At 48.1% G+C, this 14671-nt stretch overlaps 7 protein-coding genes across 7 annotated transcripts; 3 read left to right on the top strand and 4 right to left on the bottom strand.

Moving 5' to 3' along the window:
* Window positions 1-28: 28 nt before the first annotated feature.
* On the bottom strand, window positions 29-2082 carry BO83DRAFT_445036 (translation termination factor eRF1; the record flags this gene model as incomplete). The annotated part of the gene is made up of 5 exons (XM_025536529.1): window positions 29-390; window positions 446-592; window positions 666-1794; window positions 1848-1897; window positions 1962-2082. 5 exons carry the CDS (start codon window positions 2080-2082, stop codon window positions 350-352), a joined length of 1488 nt encoding a protein of 495 aa, XP_025388057.1. The 3' UTR covers window positions 29-349.
* Window positions 2083-3816: 1734 nt separating this feature from the next.
* Window positions 3817-6077, top strand: BO83DRAFT_398696 (putative transporter; the record flags this gene model as incomplete). The annotated part of the gene is made up of 7 exons (XM_025533275.1): window positions 3817-3992; window positions 4064-5001; window positions 5059-5187; window positions 5245-5342; window positions 5455-5621; window positions 5700-5744; window positions 5786-6077. The coding sequence occupies 7 exons, from the start codon at window positions 3817-3819 to the stop codon at window positions 6075-6077; spliced, it is 1845 nt and encodes a 614-aa protein (XP_025388056.1).
* A 43-nt stretch (window positions 6078-6120) lies between these two features.
* On the bottom strand, window positions 6121-7279 carry BO83DRAFT_312876 (25S rRNA (adenine2142-N1)-methyltransferase; the record flags this gene model as incomplete). The annotated part of the gene is made up of 2 exons (XM_025527533.1): window positions 6121-6958; window positions 7257-7279. 2 exons carry the CDS (start codon window positions 7277-7279, stop codon window positions 6121-6123), a joined length of 861 nt encoding a protein of 286 aa, XP_025388055.1.
* A 22-nt stretch (window positions 7280-7301) lies between these two features.
* BO83DRAFT_378324 (60S ribosomal protein uL23) lies at window positions 7302-8376 on the top strand. The gene is made up of 4 exons (XM_025531225.1): window positions 7302-7379; window positions 7659-7720; window positions 7789-8075; window positions 8141-8376. The coding sequence occupies exons 1-4, from the start codon at window positions 7352-7354 to the stop codon at window positions 8226-8228; spliced, it is 465 nt and encodes a 154-aa protein (XP_025388054.1). The 5' UTR covers window positions 7302-7351; the 3' UTR covers window positions 8229-8376.
* Window positions 8377-8531: 155 nt separating this feature from the next.
* Window positions 8532-9188, bottom strand: BO83DRAFT_378322 (Tim10/DDP family zinc finger protein). Its single transcript, XM_025531224.1, has 2 exons — window positions 8961-9188; window positions 8532-8865 (listed from the first exon to the last, which is right to left on the bottom strand). The coding sequence occupies exons 1-2, from the start codon at window positions 9064-9066 to the stop codon at window positions 8702-8704; spliced, it is 270 nt and encodes an 89-aa protein (XP_025388053.1). The 5' UTR covers window positions 9067-9188; the 3' UTR covers window positions 8532-8701.
* Window positions 9189-9446: 258 nt separating this feature from the next.
* On the top strand, window positions 9447-10107 carry BO83DRAFT_312532 (BUD31 family protein; the record flags this gene model as incomplete). The annotated part of the gene is made up of 3 exons (XM_025527521.1): window positions 9447-9618; window positions 9690-9820; window positions 9964-10107. The coding sequence occupies 3 exons, from the start codon at window positions 9447-9449 to the stop codon at window positions 10105-10107; spliced, it is 447 nt and encodes a 148-aa protein (XP_025388052.1).
* Window positions 10108-10743: 636 nt separating this feature from the next.
* On the bottom strand, window positions 10744-13179 carry BO83DRAFT_29412 (forkhead box transcription factor). Its single transcript, XM_025527111.1, has one exon. It carries the CDS (start codon window positions 13048-13050, stop codon window positions 10903-10905), a length of 2148 nt encoding a protein of 715 aa, XP_025388051.1. The 5' UTR covers window positions 13051-13179; the 3' UTR covers window positions 10744-10902.
* Window positions 13180-14671: the final 1492 nt, after the last annotated feature.

Here is a 14671-nt window from a genome sequence, read left to right as displayed (position 1 = left end):
AAAAAAAAAAAAAAAAAAAAAAAAAAAAGGTTCTATGAAGCAATTCAATTGCCGTGTAGGCCTCGTGTGTCATGCGCTACCAGATTTACAGGCATCTACAGGACCTGTAGATAACATGAAGAGGAGAAGCCAGTGTTGGCTTGCTTCCCTTGTAAGAAGCGCACTCAGAAGCAACAAAAGGAAAACACAACGAAGAGATCCAGTGTTGACAGGCACTGGAACAAACATTCTAAACGCGCTAGCCCAAGTGTTATACGATCGACAGCCCTTGGTGAGTTATAGGTTCGACATAAACAGATCTATCATCTTTTCGAACTGAAGTATAAAACCTAGTGCCACCCTAGACTGTCTACATAACCTCAGTGAACATGTTACGGAGCTTGGATGGCCCTGCTGCTATGTTGTCAGCAAGTAGCAACGATTGCACATATAATGAAGCACATACTTCTGGGCAGCTTCATAGGATATTGACTGGGCAACGGCACGGTGTGTACCATTGCGGCCATGTTGCCGGGAGAGCCGCCATCACGAATCAGGGGGCGAGCCGTCAGAAGGTCCGAACCGGAAACTTCTGGCCGTTCATCCTCGCTCTCTGCGAGGCCGCGGAACCGTCAATCTATAGAGTGGTTAGCACACGAATAGTATGGTTATGGAGATAAACGTACCGTCGTAGAATTCATCCTCGTCATCGTAGTCAGCAAGCTGTTCGAAGTTGACCTTGTACCGAAGGATGGCTCCGATACCACCGAAACCCTTGACAAACTGGTTTCCTTCACTGGACTTGTCGGAAACGAACTCCAGGGTTGCTCCAAAGTCCTTGTAGTTTTCAGCAAGCCACTCAAGGAACGACTGCTGCTCGCTAACTTCCATCTCAGTGCCTGTCTCCTTGTCCATGAAGAGTTCCCGATTCTCTTCCTGTGACTTGGTAGTGTGGATGACGACGTCCGAACCGCTGGAGCTCTTGAGAACGTAGCGAGTGACGTCAAGGTTCTCATAAACGATCAGTGTCTCGGCCGCACCAAGCTCCAAAGCCTTCAATGTATCGTCAATGCCATAACAGACCTTTCCAGTATCCTGACTGATTTCTTCGAAGTACTTTCCGATAAGCTTCTTCTCCTGAACGAATTTGACGTTGCTCAAGGTCTCAGATGCCAGTTCAATAGCCTGGTTAAAACCGTTCTCGCCACCATAAGACACGTCAACAACCTTGATAACCTTAGCCTGCAATCTCTGGTCGAACATATCGGACTGGTTCAGGTCGTTCTTGAAATCGGCAGAACCGGCCAAGATCAATCCTGCAACATTGACCTTGTCGTTGGTGATGTAGTTCTGAACAGCCAACTCAGCAATCTTGCGTACGTAGTTGTGGCGCTTCTCCTCACGAAGACGAGCGAAACGCAATGCTGATTGACCACCACGGCCGTGCTTTTTGGGCAGATCAACGCTCAACTTCTGCAGAATTTCTCTGGTGTTGCCGCTCAGGGTACCGAACAGAGCACCGTTTCCATCCATGACGATGAAACCAAACTTCTGATCAGATTCGAGAAGTTCACTGAGAGCCTCAGTGTGAAACTTGTTGTCACAGAGATACAACGAGGTGTTGATTGGCTTGAAAGGCTCGAAATCGATATTGATCTTGCGCTCCTTTCCTTCAGAGGTGATAATTTCACCGCAGTAAACTACTAGACCGTTCGGAGGCACCTTGTTGTAGAGCTTGAGACGTTGCTGTGTCGAAGTGATAGCGGAAAGGACGGAAAGACGGTTGACACGAGACTTGATATTAGACGCAGTGCCCTGTATTATGCGATTAGCAGACTGGCTGTCACTCTCTCAGTCAAACCACTTACAAACTCTTCCGCCAACATCTTTGCTGCTCTAGAAATCTGGTCCTTGGGGGCTGCAAAGAAGATCCGATAATTAGAAGGTATTCTAGCGACGAGTCGACTGGACGGAAGACGTACGAATGATAAGAGAGATCATGGAGGTTCCGTTTCCTCTAGCGGCCTCAAGCCGCTTGATGAGTTTCTTCACCTTCCATATCTCGATGTTCTTCTCCGCTTCGTTCGGCTGAGCCGCGCTCATGTTGGGCGAGGCAACAATATAATACGACCAGAAGACGTTAAGTGTGTGGCTTGCTGGTGCTAGAATACTGACTGTTAGCGGCAAGACGTCTTTTTTAAAGGTGCAAAGAGAAAGCGAACTGGGGTAACAAGGGATCTATGAGAGTAGGCAACCCCAAAGACAAAGGTGAACGGGAAAGAGACGATCAAGTCACATACCTCACGGCTGGTCGTTTTGCCGTCCAAGTCCAGCGGGGTGTTTAAGCAATTTTCATCAGGCACCGTGGGGGGGCGGCCGACGACACAAGGAACCAACGAATGGGCCGGCGGTCGCCTGTTTACGATGACATAAGCTGGAACTCGCACAAGGGGGATTCATTAATACCACAACGCTTGTTTAGAAGCATTGTGATCCATGTTAATAGGGAGTATATAAAGGCGAGAGAGAATCGCATTTGAGGCCTCTGCATTTGCATCATTGTTAGGCTTATCGATCTCCCTCAACATTGCGACCTCAAGGCTTCAAAGATCAATGAGATGGACAGAAGTGCGGTTCCTGGAAATACCATACTTCCGTTATCCAGTATACGATCCAGCGCGCTTGCGAGTCCACTTTAATTGTCAAACTGCACCGCTTGGGGCCTATATTATGAAGAGCGTTTCTTATCAAGTCCTTGAGTGCTTAGAACTTTGGCTGGGGCGTGCTACCTAGTCGAGACATAATGGAGGATTGCCTGATGTCATGGCTCAATTCATACTAATCAATACGAACGGTACTACGGAGTACTTCCCACATAACCTTCTTCGCTGGCATTCGGCCTACCTTACCTATCGACTAACTAGATCACTTACTATCATACTTCATATATGGCACAACCTAGCATGAGTCTGGGTCTTTGGAGTTGGCCATCTCTCTCAACATCAGTGGTCATTACTCTGCGATCAGTTCAACATGTAACCATCCGCTTCAACGGTCTTTCAATCGTAAGTTTTCGGGGACTTCGAAGCAAGAGTCTTAACACTATCCCGAGAACATGCAAGAAAGAAACCGTCCATGTTATCGCAGACTGAACCACCCCCGTCTGGAGTACATAAATCAATGTGGTGAACCAAAATGCTATTGATGGCTTATCAATAACACGGAGAACTAGCTACAAAAGCTGGTTGGAACTCCATGTACCTGTGCAGTATTAGTTCCAAGAAGAACCCCACATTCGCTCCCGAAATTCGCAGAAGCTCCCGGGGGTCCTTTTCTATCATGGAATAATTTCTCATTGGACTTACCAATCAAGATTTCTACCCTTGCCTTTCTCGGAGATAACCTGTTTGTATCCGTTAGGTAGACTACGGAGTGCTACACTACTACACGCTTATCTTTGTCCTGGACATCGTGCAAGCCGATCCTGTGGCTGCGCCTATAAGAAATCGCTGATAGTGACGACTATTCCACTCACACTCTGGGTTTAGTATCCGCCACCAAAAGTGACGCCCTTATATTACTTCGCCGATAGCTGATTTGTCTCCTCACCAGCCTTGATTGTACTAACTGTCTTCAATAAATAAACTCGGTCTTTCCAAGGTTTCCTTTCCTCGATCGCTCTTTCCTTGACATCTTTTTGATTTTTATTTATTTATTCATTTCTTTCTTTTTCTTGTTTGTTTCCCTTTCGCGAAAGTCGACCTAGCAGCAAGTAGCTTGGTTCTAGACCGGAAGCTTCTGTCCCCTGGCAAGGGACTTTTGAAGGAATCATACACAATGCCTGAATCCACAATTCCTGCGGCTGCTGGTGCCCAGGCTTCTAGCTCACATAGGTCGATTGCGCCTGGTAGGCCGAGCGCTGAATCTGCAATTGAGTCTGATGTGTATCCTTATGGGCTTGCAACCAGCAGTGGCAGCTATTCAAGAGTAGAAGATAGCTACCCGAGGCCAAGGTAAGTCGCCTACTCATCCTGAAATCACATAAAATGCCAGCCTCGGTTTAACTATGTCTTGTGCTACACAGATCAGCGTCCTTCTCCGCGCGGTTCAGACAGGCAGGAGGAGTCAATAGCATTGACAACTTTGCTCGGTCGTGGCAGCGAGCTGCATATTTTCCAGAAGTCTTACCTCGACGATCGTCATTTGTGATAGACTCCGACGAAGAATGGGCTGGGAATACAAACGACATCTTCAGGCCACATGATTACTCGGGGCATGGGGCCGACGTTACACGTCCCTTGTTGGGTGCCGATGGAGAAAGTGAAGACAATGCCATGGCCGGCCAGCTGGATCTGAGAAAAAAAACATCGATTGCAGACATTTTTGAACCATCGCTGGGGGGTTCGTACGGAACGATTTCTTCCCGCGTTAGTGCGACGGCACGGAAGCATGCGATCCAATTGCACAGAGAGCAACAAAGTCATGGTGATACATCTGTGGGCTACGAAAGGGAACCGGTCCTTGTAAAGCAGGTGCATCATGAAGACGGTACAAGAGAGTGTATCGTTGTCGGCCAATCTACGGTTCCACAGACAATCTTCAATTCCGTCAACGTTTTAATCGGTGTTGGTTTGTTGAGCTTGCCACTAGCTCTGAAGCATGCTGGCTGGCTTCTTGGCCTGCTATTTCTGCTATTCGCTGCAGTGGCCACAAATTACACGGCAAAGATCCTTGCAAAGTGTCTTGATGCTGATCGGAGTATTGTCACTTACGCAGATCTAGCATACATTAGCTTCGGTCACCACGCACGCTTAGCGACAAGTCTCTTGTTCTGCTTGGAACTAGTTGGGGCTTGTGTTGCACTGGTTGTGCTTTTTGCGGACAGTTTGCAAGCTCTCATCCCGGGCTTGAGCCTTCTTCAGTGGAAAATAGTATGCGGACTTTTGCTTGTTCCCCTCAACTTTTTACCATTGCGACTTCTTAGCGTGACAAGTATACTCGGCATACTTTCTTGTACCTCTAGTATGTGTACCTTCTTTCAGAACTCAGTGTATTACCGAGAAACTAACATTGTCGAAGTTGTCATTATCACTTGTATTGATGGGCTTACGAAACCAACCGCCCCGGGATCTCTCCTTCAACCAGCCAGGACGTATTTATTGCCTGACAATTGGGCCACTCTTCCTCTTAGCTTTGGGCTGATAATGTGTAAGACCAATCACTCGCTAGGGGTTGCTTAGGAAAACGCGCTGATGTTCAGATAAGCACCATGGGGTGGCCACGGCGTATTTCCAAATATATACCGCGATATGCGGCATCCACAGAAGTACGGCAAGAGTCTGTGGGTCACTTATATTTTTACGGTAAGCGGGTTTCGGCAGCATCTTGAAGAGTATATGCAGAGAAAAAACGGTGCATATTACTCAACGAACAGGGGATAATGTTCTCGGGTGCTAATCGAAATATTCGTCCTAGTATTCTCTTGACTGCACGATGGCCATAGTGGGCTGGATCATGTTTGGAGACGATGTTCGAGATGAAGTCACTGCCAACATCCTACGCACAGAAGAATATTCGCAGGTATTGTCTATTTGCATGATCATGTTCATCGCCATCATTCCAATCACAAAAGTACCATTGAAGTAAGTCATATTTCGCATTTTGTCCTCTTGTCCTGTTTGTTTTCGAGAAAAATGTGGATTGTTGATTGATAAATGTAGCTGCCGGCCGCTCGTGGCCACAGTCGAAGTCCTCTGTGGACTTGGGTCACACCCTGAACTTCAGACAGATCCCAAGAGCACGAAAGCCATGGTTCAAAGCTTTCAAAAGCCTTAATACGCATCCTTGTCGTGGTCAGCATTGTTATCATGGCAGTGTTATTCCCTTCGTTTGATCGAATCATGGCGCTGATGGGGTCAGCTTTATGTTTCACGATCTGCATCATATTGCCGGTTGCCTTCCACCTGAAAATATTTGGCAACGAAATAAGTCCAAGAGAACGGGTACTGGACTGGTGCCTTTTAATAACTTCCTCGATATTGGCGTTGATTGGGACTGCATGGTCCATTCTGCCACAGGATGCCATCCCTGCACTGTAAGAGTGCGGATAACGACGCTTTCTTGTTGTCCCATACGACACTATCACTTGACGATAATTGAAAAATTGTTCCTTGTTTTTCCAGGGTTCAAGATTTCTTTTTTGAAAGGTTTGGCGTTGTAGTCGTCAACCTGATCCCAAAGTTGGAATATCAGCTTGGAAGTCTGCTTGGTCTTAGCCAACGCAAAACCCATACTGGACATTATGTCTTGCAGCCTGCTTTCGGTGAGGTAGCGCGAATTGGTAACGCAGGAGACTGGCAGGACCAGGAATAGGCTTGGGGTAACATCAAGAGAAGACCCGGAGGGGGGTGATGTGGTCAAGAAGGATATACAGCGCTTCAACATTTCACCCCGACCGGCGGCGTCGGGAACATAATTGAGGACCAAGGAAAGACTGATGATATGGAACCTGTCGAAATCGTTTTGGGGAAGCGGCCTTTTCATGAAGTCCTGTTTCAAGATTCCCGGTTCTTGAGAATTCAGATCTATCCTAGTGACATCCAGTGACTTGTTCATTGAACAAGCGTTCTTCGTACTTAGAGCTCCAATCTCGAGTACTCGGAGCTTGTAGGGCGTATTTGCCATTGGCAGTAACCGAGGAGCTATCCAATCAACCAAGACCTTGCTAGAGTCGCCTCCACGATCTAGAGACTGGCCAAGTTTGCTTGCGAGCTGGTAGCTTTCCAAGCCACCATTTTCCCGGATCTGCGCTTCGATCTTTCCGACCAAAACATCATCACCGGCCCGTACAGCTTGGGAATGCGCCTTGAGTAGTCGATGGTGTGATCGAATGAGATTTCGAGTAGCTTTCGCCGACAAGGCCGCATGCTTTGCCCGGACAGTTGGTGGGCGGGTGCGGGACAGAAGAGCAGGTCTTTTTCTCCATTGTTTGTTAGAAGGCCCCATGTCTTCTCGGCCTAGTAGTACTGCTGCCCTGGCAGTCCCCTGGCGTTTGAGTCGTAGTGTCTGCGCAGGCAACAGCCATGAATTGGGCTCGTTCAACTATTGTCGAAATCATTATTGATGGCTTCGAACATGTGAGAAACCGCTTATTCTTCACGTGACCGTAACGGATACACTATGCTGAAAGAAGACAAACTCGACAGACTAGCCCGTTCGAGTTGTGGTCGCCAAGAGATCCAAACCATCCGACACGGAGGGCTGGTCAGGTGACCCACAGAGTCAACCGTAGGGTTTTCATTAAGCGAATACCTTCCAAATAATTCGACACTCGACACTGCGACAATCAACACGACAGCGCCGGACGATAGCCATGGCTCCCAAGGTGGATAACAAGCAAGGTAGGCATCATTTATGCGATTCATCCGTCGTCTTGAAATTTGCAGATTTGTTCTTGTCGAAATCCCGGTTTTGTGAGCCTCGAATGGCATCTACATGTGGCGGTACTCCGGGGGATAAGGCCCTCTCAGCACGATCAAAAAAAAGGCATTTCCGATGAACGATTCGAGCCCTGTGTTCCCCCCGCTATTGTCAACCTGCATGGATTTTGTGATTTCGAACGAGCGATCGGCTATATTTTATTTTGAAGTGACGGATGGGCTGACATTCTGGATCTATAGGCAAGACCAAGCCCAGCGACAAGGCTGGTGCTGCCGCCAAGGCAGTCATTAAGGGTGCTGGTGTACGTTCTCACAAGGCTTCAAATCCACCCATGCTCTGTTCGGTGCTAAATATCATTTGATTCTCCAGGCGCACAAGTCTCGTAAGGTCCGCACCTCTACGACCTTCCACCGCCCCAAGACCCTTCAGCTTTCCCGGTCGCCCAAGTACCCCCGCAAGTCGATCCCCCATGTCCCTCGCCTCGATGCGCACAAGGTCGTCCTCTACCCTCTCAACACCGAGAGCGCCATGAAGAAGATCGAGGAGAACAACACCCTGGTCTTCATCGTCGATGTCAAGTCCAACAAGCGCCAGATCAAGCTCGCCCTCAAGAAGCTGTACGACGTTGACACCGTCAAGGTCAACACCCTCGTCAGGTACGACGACCTATCTCATAATCATTGACTTACTACCGAATTCGGGATATCTAACTTGTCTTTAGACCCGATGGACTGAAGAAGGCCTACGCCCGTCTAACCCCTGACGTTGATGCTCTGGACATCGCTGCCACCAAGCTTGCCATCGTCTAGATATATTTCATTTAGGGTTTGGGTGAATTTTTATTTTGCGCGGTGGTTCATAAATATCAGTCATAAAATTAGCTACCAATGCTTGAATGAGGGCTGAATGATCGTTTCCAAAAAAGAAGAGGGAATCACTCGAATGCATGAATACCACGAATAAATCTGGTTCTAGGCTCCGTAGATCTTAACGCCATTGCCGCGGACTCAAGGCTACTTGCCTATCCTAGGCCTAGTGTTCAAGTAGAGGGTACAAATCTATGCATGTCACAGCCTCACATGCGCAGGCCGCCAGAGCTGAAAAGTGAACTTCCGGCATGGTCACGGTGCTTTTCCATGTGGCAAAGCCAGCACGTCCTTTCTATTGGTATGATTGATATAATACATGAGGTACCCGTTTACATATAGGGTGACGGCAGACGTGCTCTATGCAAGAGCCCGCTGCTTTTCGTTGAAGAAGTAGAAGACAAAGATTACACAGCTTATCCACGAAGAGCTTCGAGATGCTTCAGGATCGCAAGGTTCGAATCCATCCACCGCTCAACGCAGTTCTGCGCGCATGTTTCCTCATTTTGTTCCAGGCGACCTGACGAGATCTTTCCCGCGATACATTTCTTCCAGCAAATATCGGACAACGAATGGACGGCTAAATGATGACCATTAGCAAAATGTTGCCCTGGAAAGTCGCAAGACAGGGACGAAACGGCTTAGATAATAGCGACTCGGACATAAATAACTCACTTTGCTGCATCGTGGCCTTTTGTTGCTCGTTCGCCAACATCTGGCTCAGTTCGTTCTTGTCGGCATCATTCAGCTTGCTAATATCGACCTGGGTCTGTGCGTCCATGGTGAAGATGGATTTCTGTGAAAGGGACCGGAAAGGTAGAATTTAATGATAAATGTTGTTTTAGGAACGGATCGCGAGTATGCTAAGTACAGGTCTGGAGTAGGAGATGGGATGGTTTGCTGGTTGGTCTCTGACGATGCTCAACCATCGGAATCAAACGCCTAGAAGAATTAAAGGCGGTGTGCCATGGCAGATGCGGCCGCAAGCTCGTAGCGCCCGCCGCTCGAACGCATCTATCTATTGTGGAGCAAATCATTCTTTGGGCTACGCAAAATCAACAGGGTTGCGGTGTTTGGTTTCGCAATACTCACTTCTGTCCCTCTTTCGAGAAATCACGCAAAACCGCCTTCATTTTTGTCTCGTTGGCTACATATCCAGAAATGCCCCCAGTACGGACCTCGCGAAATCGCAAACCGCCCCCGGCAGGCTTCGATGATATAGAGGATACACTCCTGGAGTTCAGCAATAAGATGAAAGATGCGGAGAATGCATCGCATGACGGGAAGAAAAAGCACGAGATGCTGTGGCCCATATTCCAAATCAGCCACCAGAGTAAGTGGTCTTCCGTCGAATTCATATTCCAGTTGTCGAAGGCTCAAAGTTACTCATAGTATGACACATAGGGTCGAGATACGTATATGACTTGTATTACGAAAAAGAAGCCATATCAAAACAGCTGTACGAATGGCTTTTGAAGAACAACTATGCGGACGCCAACTTGATTGCGAAATGGAAGAAGCAAGGCTATGAAAAGGTTACTATCTACCCGTTTTCTACTTCTGCTCTTCCTTATATCTCCTCCTTGCTGTCATCCTTCAAGGGATACTACCACGAGATTGCCCTACCAAGACCTGGAACAAGATGAAATAACTAACACGTGCCATGTCTTTATTACAGTTATGCTGCCTCCGGTGCATCCAGACGAAGGAAACGAATTTCAATGCAACTTGCATCTGTCGGGTACCTAAGGCGCAGCTCAAAGAAGATCAAACAATTCAATGTGTTAGTTGTGGGTGTCGCGGTTGTGCTAGCAGCGACTAGCCTCATCTCGAAAACAAAATTTCTTTTTCTGTATTTTAGCGTATCCGGGTTTCGTTAAATCAGTTGAGAGGCACAGGTCACGCAGGTTAGACCTTTCTTTGGTACGGCGTTAGGTTAGGAATTGAGACCTCAGACATCTTTTCCTTCCATGTACTGTTTCCTCGTACGCTGCCTTTCGAACATTTTTTTCGGTTTCTGCTTGCTTCGCGCATCATTCGGCACCAACTCACTAGGCTCTGTTCATTATTAAGAACATACCTGAACTCCTTATTACCTTTTCTGAAACTAGAAAGTAATACACTTCTACGCTCTTTTACACTTCAAAAAATACAGAAACAATGCAAACTGTGCGCTCTTGTAGTGGAAGCCAACTTGAATATGTGCTTGGTAAATCACCTCAAACATTCCGGGACATAAGCAAAGAAAACTGAAACGACACGCAAGCAAAAAAGCAGAAATTCGAGTTCGTTTAGACATCACATACTCATGTACATCTTACCAAATGTCGTCATAAAGGTCGTAACAAGGTCATTCCAGGTCCGGTATATGTCATAACCGACTACCAACCACCCTTTAAACTCCAGCAACCTCATCTGCTCAAAAATGAAACACACAGATTAAATGCGCCCCCCCTATCCCTCAGAAAAACCCGTTGTCTACCAGCTGGATCGGACAACTTGCCAATTTAGTACACCATCAAGAAAGAAAATGCAAATCTCCCGAGGCGCTCGCTGCGCATTATTGTTTTATGGCTTCAATTTCACCTTCATCGTCCAAGCCCCCAACCTCCTGGCTTTAGAACAGAGGTGTGTTGCTCCGATGACTGCACGAAGGCCTCGGTGGGTATGACTTCGATCTTGACGATTCTTCCTTGCTCATACCCCCGATCTTCTGAAATCCCTGCAGGATATCCACGCCATCGATTTCTGTCGGGCTTTCATCAAAAAGATGAAACGAGAAGAAATCCTCATGTGAAGAGTCCAGATAACGTGCTGAGTCAGTCACTTTGGAAGGCGACTCGGGGAAAAGAAGGCCTTTAGCTTTGGTCGATGATTGCAACGGCTGCACCCCTAGCCTGTTGTTGGCATTCAATGATGTGATATCTGCCAGTATATTGCCATTTGATCCGCCAGCGTCTGTTCGAGTACGCTTAGTAGACCGCTTCTCTGGCGAGCCGTATGCTGGGGTTGATATGTTATCCGAAACAGGATCCGCAAAGACATCGAAGCCAGTATGAAGGTTCTCGCTCGGCGTGAACGTTTCGTCTTGGATATTAAAAGCTGGACTCCACGGAAGATCCTCATCATTGAGTCCCAAATGTTTTATCGGGGAATTGACCATGTGTTGAATCTTTTTACGGTGGTTCCGTAGATTCGTGTTTGGTGATACTGAAGGTGGTGGCTTAGCGGGTTTCTTGAATTTGATGACCGGCGTGATAGGAGGGGGTAGCATGCTGATATATTCCCCACGGAGGGGCGATGAACCAACAACTAATCCTGAGTCCTTCAAGATGCCACAGTGACTTGGGCTAATGTCGTGTGAGGAACTTCGAATTCGAGCTATCTCTTCCTCTGCCCGACCACGCTTGATTCGGGGAGGGTCTATGTCTAGATCCGAAGTCAGAATGTGCCCAGCTTCGTTTGGTCGCAAAGCTGAGGACTCTAGCGACGAGAAGTATCCGCTGTCATTCACTGCAGTTTGCTTTCTCTTATTGGTGATGGATACTAATCCCGAAGTGATGGTTTGAGAAGGGGTTGGAGGGGTTCCTTGTCGAGTGTAACGAGGAGGTACAACAGGTGGTGACGAATGTATGGGTTGTAGTGGTGACGATCGATGTCCAAGAGTCTGTTGCACAGTACGGTTGGTATGTTCGTCACTCGTGTCTTCTTGAAGAGCAGGGTCAGAAGCAGGGAGGGTGGCATCAGAAGACAAATCCACAGGCTTCGAATGTTTTCCTGTCGCTTGATATGGGGGGGGCGGGACTGCCCAAGTAGTAGTACTTGAGTTATGCGGACGAGCTGTGTCCTTCTGCGGCGCGGCCGGAAGAGGAAGGCTGGACATGGTTGCGCGGCGCAGTGGCTTGTCTTTGAGGAATTGAGCTTCCATTCCAGGTTCAATTGCCCAGTAGTTGCCTTTCCCTGGATCATCCTTAGGTCTTTCTTGCTTGATAAATGCTTTATTCAGGCTAAGATTGTGCCGAATGCTGTTCTGCCAACCTGGGTCACTATTTTTGTAATAAGAAAACGTATCCGAGATCCACTTGTATATTTGCGCTAAGGTCAATCGCCTGTTTGGCGCACGAAGTATAGACATGCCAATTAGCGTCGCATAGCTATAAGGCGGCTTCGTGCCATCGTCTTCTATCGGGGGCATTTCATGAGGTTCCGGCAAGCGCATAGAACTAGGTTCCTCCCGCTTCTGCTTTTTTGTTTGTCGTTCCTTTAGTGGCGCCGCGTCCATAAGTGTCCTCTTCACAGGTTTCGGTATGAATGAGGGTTCAGGGAAGTCTGCAAAATTATCGCTGTTGGGCTCATCTGATGACTGCGCATCCTTAGGTGAGTGTTTCCCTGAACTGGAAGTGGAGAATGTCGTGAATAACGCGGATTGGGGCATGGAAGAAGAAGCAGCGCTGTGGCGATATCCGAAAGAGGGGTGTTTGGAAGGAGAATCTGTGGTGAATTTTGGAGCCGGGGGAGCCGTGATGGGAACGAATCCTAGACTTCCATGTCCAGAAAATAGGCTACTTGAGCTGCGAGCAACTTTTGCTGGCGAAGCGTTGTGTGTCGTAGAAGTGGTCGCATTTGGAAATTGATCTTTCGCCGACGACACATGCTCAACGGGCTGCAGAGGTAAAGGTGAGGGCTCTAAGCGGGGGCGTGGCTTGGAAATCGCTTTTCCACAAGAAGGCCGTGAGGTTACCGGCGCAGAACGTGTCGGGCTCATACTGCCACGATCTATGCCCTGTACCTTGGTGTCAAGGGACTTTCGACGCGGAGCAAACTTCCGCACACCGTGTATGGCAACAGGGCAAAGCTTCGGGTCACCTTGGGCTCTGGCAAGGTACCCGCAGAATGAACGAGGGAGCACGCCTTGCTGGGATATTTGGACAAAATCTGGGTGATAGAGTTCCAAATCGCAGTGCGAGAAACGATGATGGTCAGAACATCAAGCGCGTAAGAGCGCGATGCAAAGGCAGTAATCTAGAGACAAGGACACAGACGGCCTAGGGGAAAAGCCTTTGTCATCCAAGGCGTGAAACTTGACGTGGTTATCTGGACAATGATGTAGCCAAGAGCAGACTGCCTCTGGTAGGGTGTGGTACGTTGAGTAGGCGCGAAGTAGATGATGTATGTTGGATGATGAGACCGAGAACAGAGCGATGGAGCAAGTGGGTTATCGAAGGAAAGAGTCCCAGAACATAGGCGGCAAGACGGCTCGACTAAGTTCAAATCCCTTTGTCCGGTAAGGTCCATCCAGGTAAGGTGGGGAGATATGCGCAAGATATTTTGTGAATAATTCCTTAGTTGAGTGAAGAATGAGAGAACGAAGAAAGACAGGCTGCACCTGTTGATTGCCCACGCGCCTCGTCGGGCCTGTATGGTATGGTTATGGCGCGTGCGCGTCACGCGTCGGGCAGCCTCCGGACTATCAAGCTACCCTCGGGTGGCCATCAGGCATGAGAGGCAGATATTACACGTATCGTCACAAGTAAATTACCATTTACTCCGTGTTTGCAATTTCGTCCTCTTGTGCTTCGTACCGCATACATAAATGTAGATGGTAATACCAATCCCTGGCTCCCCCTCCTCCCTTACTAGCCTAGCACAGACTGAGTAGGCATGCGGGTCCCTTGATGCTGCCCAGTGAACAGTATCGACGCTACATCTGTTAGACCCATGGGGATTCATCCCTTGCTCAAACCCACCCAATCAGCCGGCGAATTTTGCAGATCATGGGTCCCTTGGTCAATTGATGAAAGCAGTTTGGAGTCTGGACTCTGGTGGCATGCACTTGATACATTATTATAAATTCCCAGCCTACCAAATACAGTCTAGGCTACCGAACACAGTTCTACTCATTCGTTATAAAAATTGTAACTGACGAGGATACCGTATCCACACTCCCACCCTTCTGGAAGCACTTAGGCTACGTATTACTTCGCTACCACAAACATTCTCCGACTTCACGATGGTACTAGTAGCCCACTACGGCCCTAGCTTCCATGAAACCCTGTTCACAATCTACTATGTAAGTAAAGCGCTACTGAACTCATTGAACAGCACAAATAAGCCACATGAACAATTTATGCCATCCAGGGATGATTACCTCACCTCCCTCCCAGAAGAAGCAGCGAATACCGAGCTAGGGACTCGCAATAATGCGGCTTGTCTAAGACAATGCAGCGACCGAGGCGTAAGCAACCACTTACTGCTGTGAGCCATGCACTTAGGGGTTTTGAATTGCCGCCCCCACCCACTCGCCTTTCCTTTCCCTACATTTTCTTATCAAAGCTCTTAGGTACTGTGAATCGATCTCGCTGTATAATAACTGCAACACCCGTGGA

Source organism: Aspergillus eucalypticola (assembly GCF_003184535.1).
Source record: "Aspergillus eucalypticola CBS 122712 chromosome Unknown BO83scaffold_12, whole genome shotgun sequence".
Taxonomy (NCBI): Eukaryota; Fungi; Ascomycota; class Eurotiomycetes; order Eurotiales; family Aspergillaceae; genus Aspergillus; species Aspergillus eucalypticola.
The sequence above is the reverse complement of the archived record's forward strand: the minus strand, read 5'-3'. Positions and strand labels throughout refer to the sequence as shown.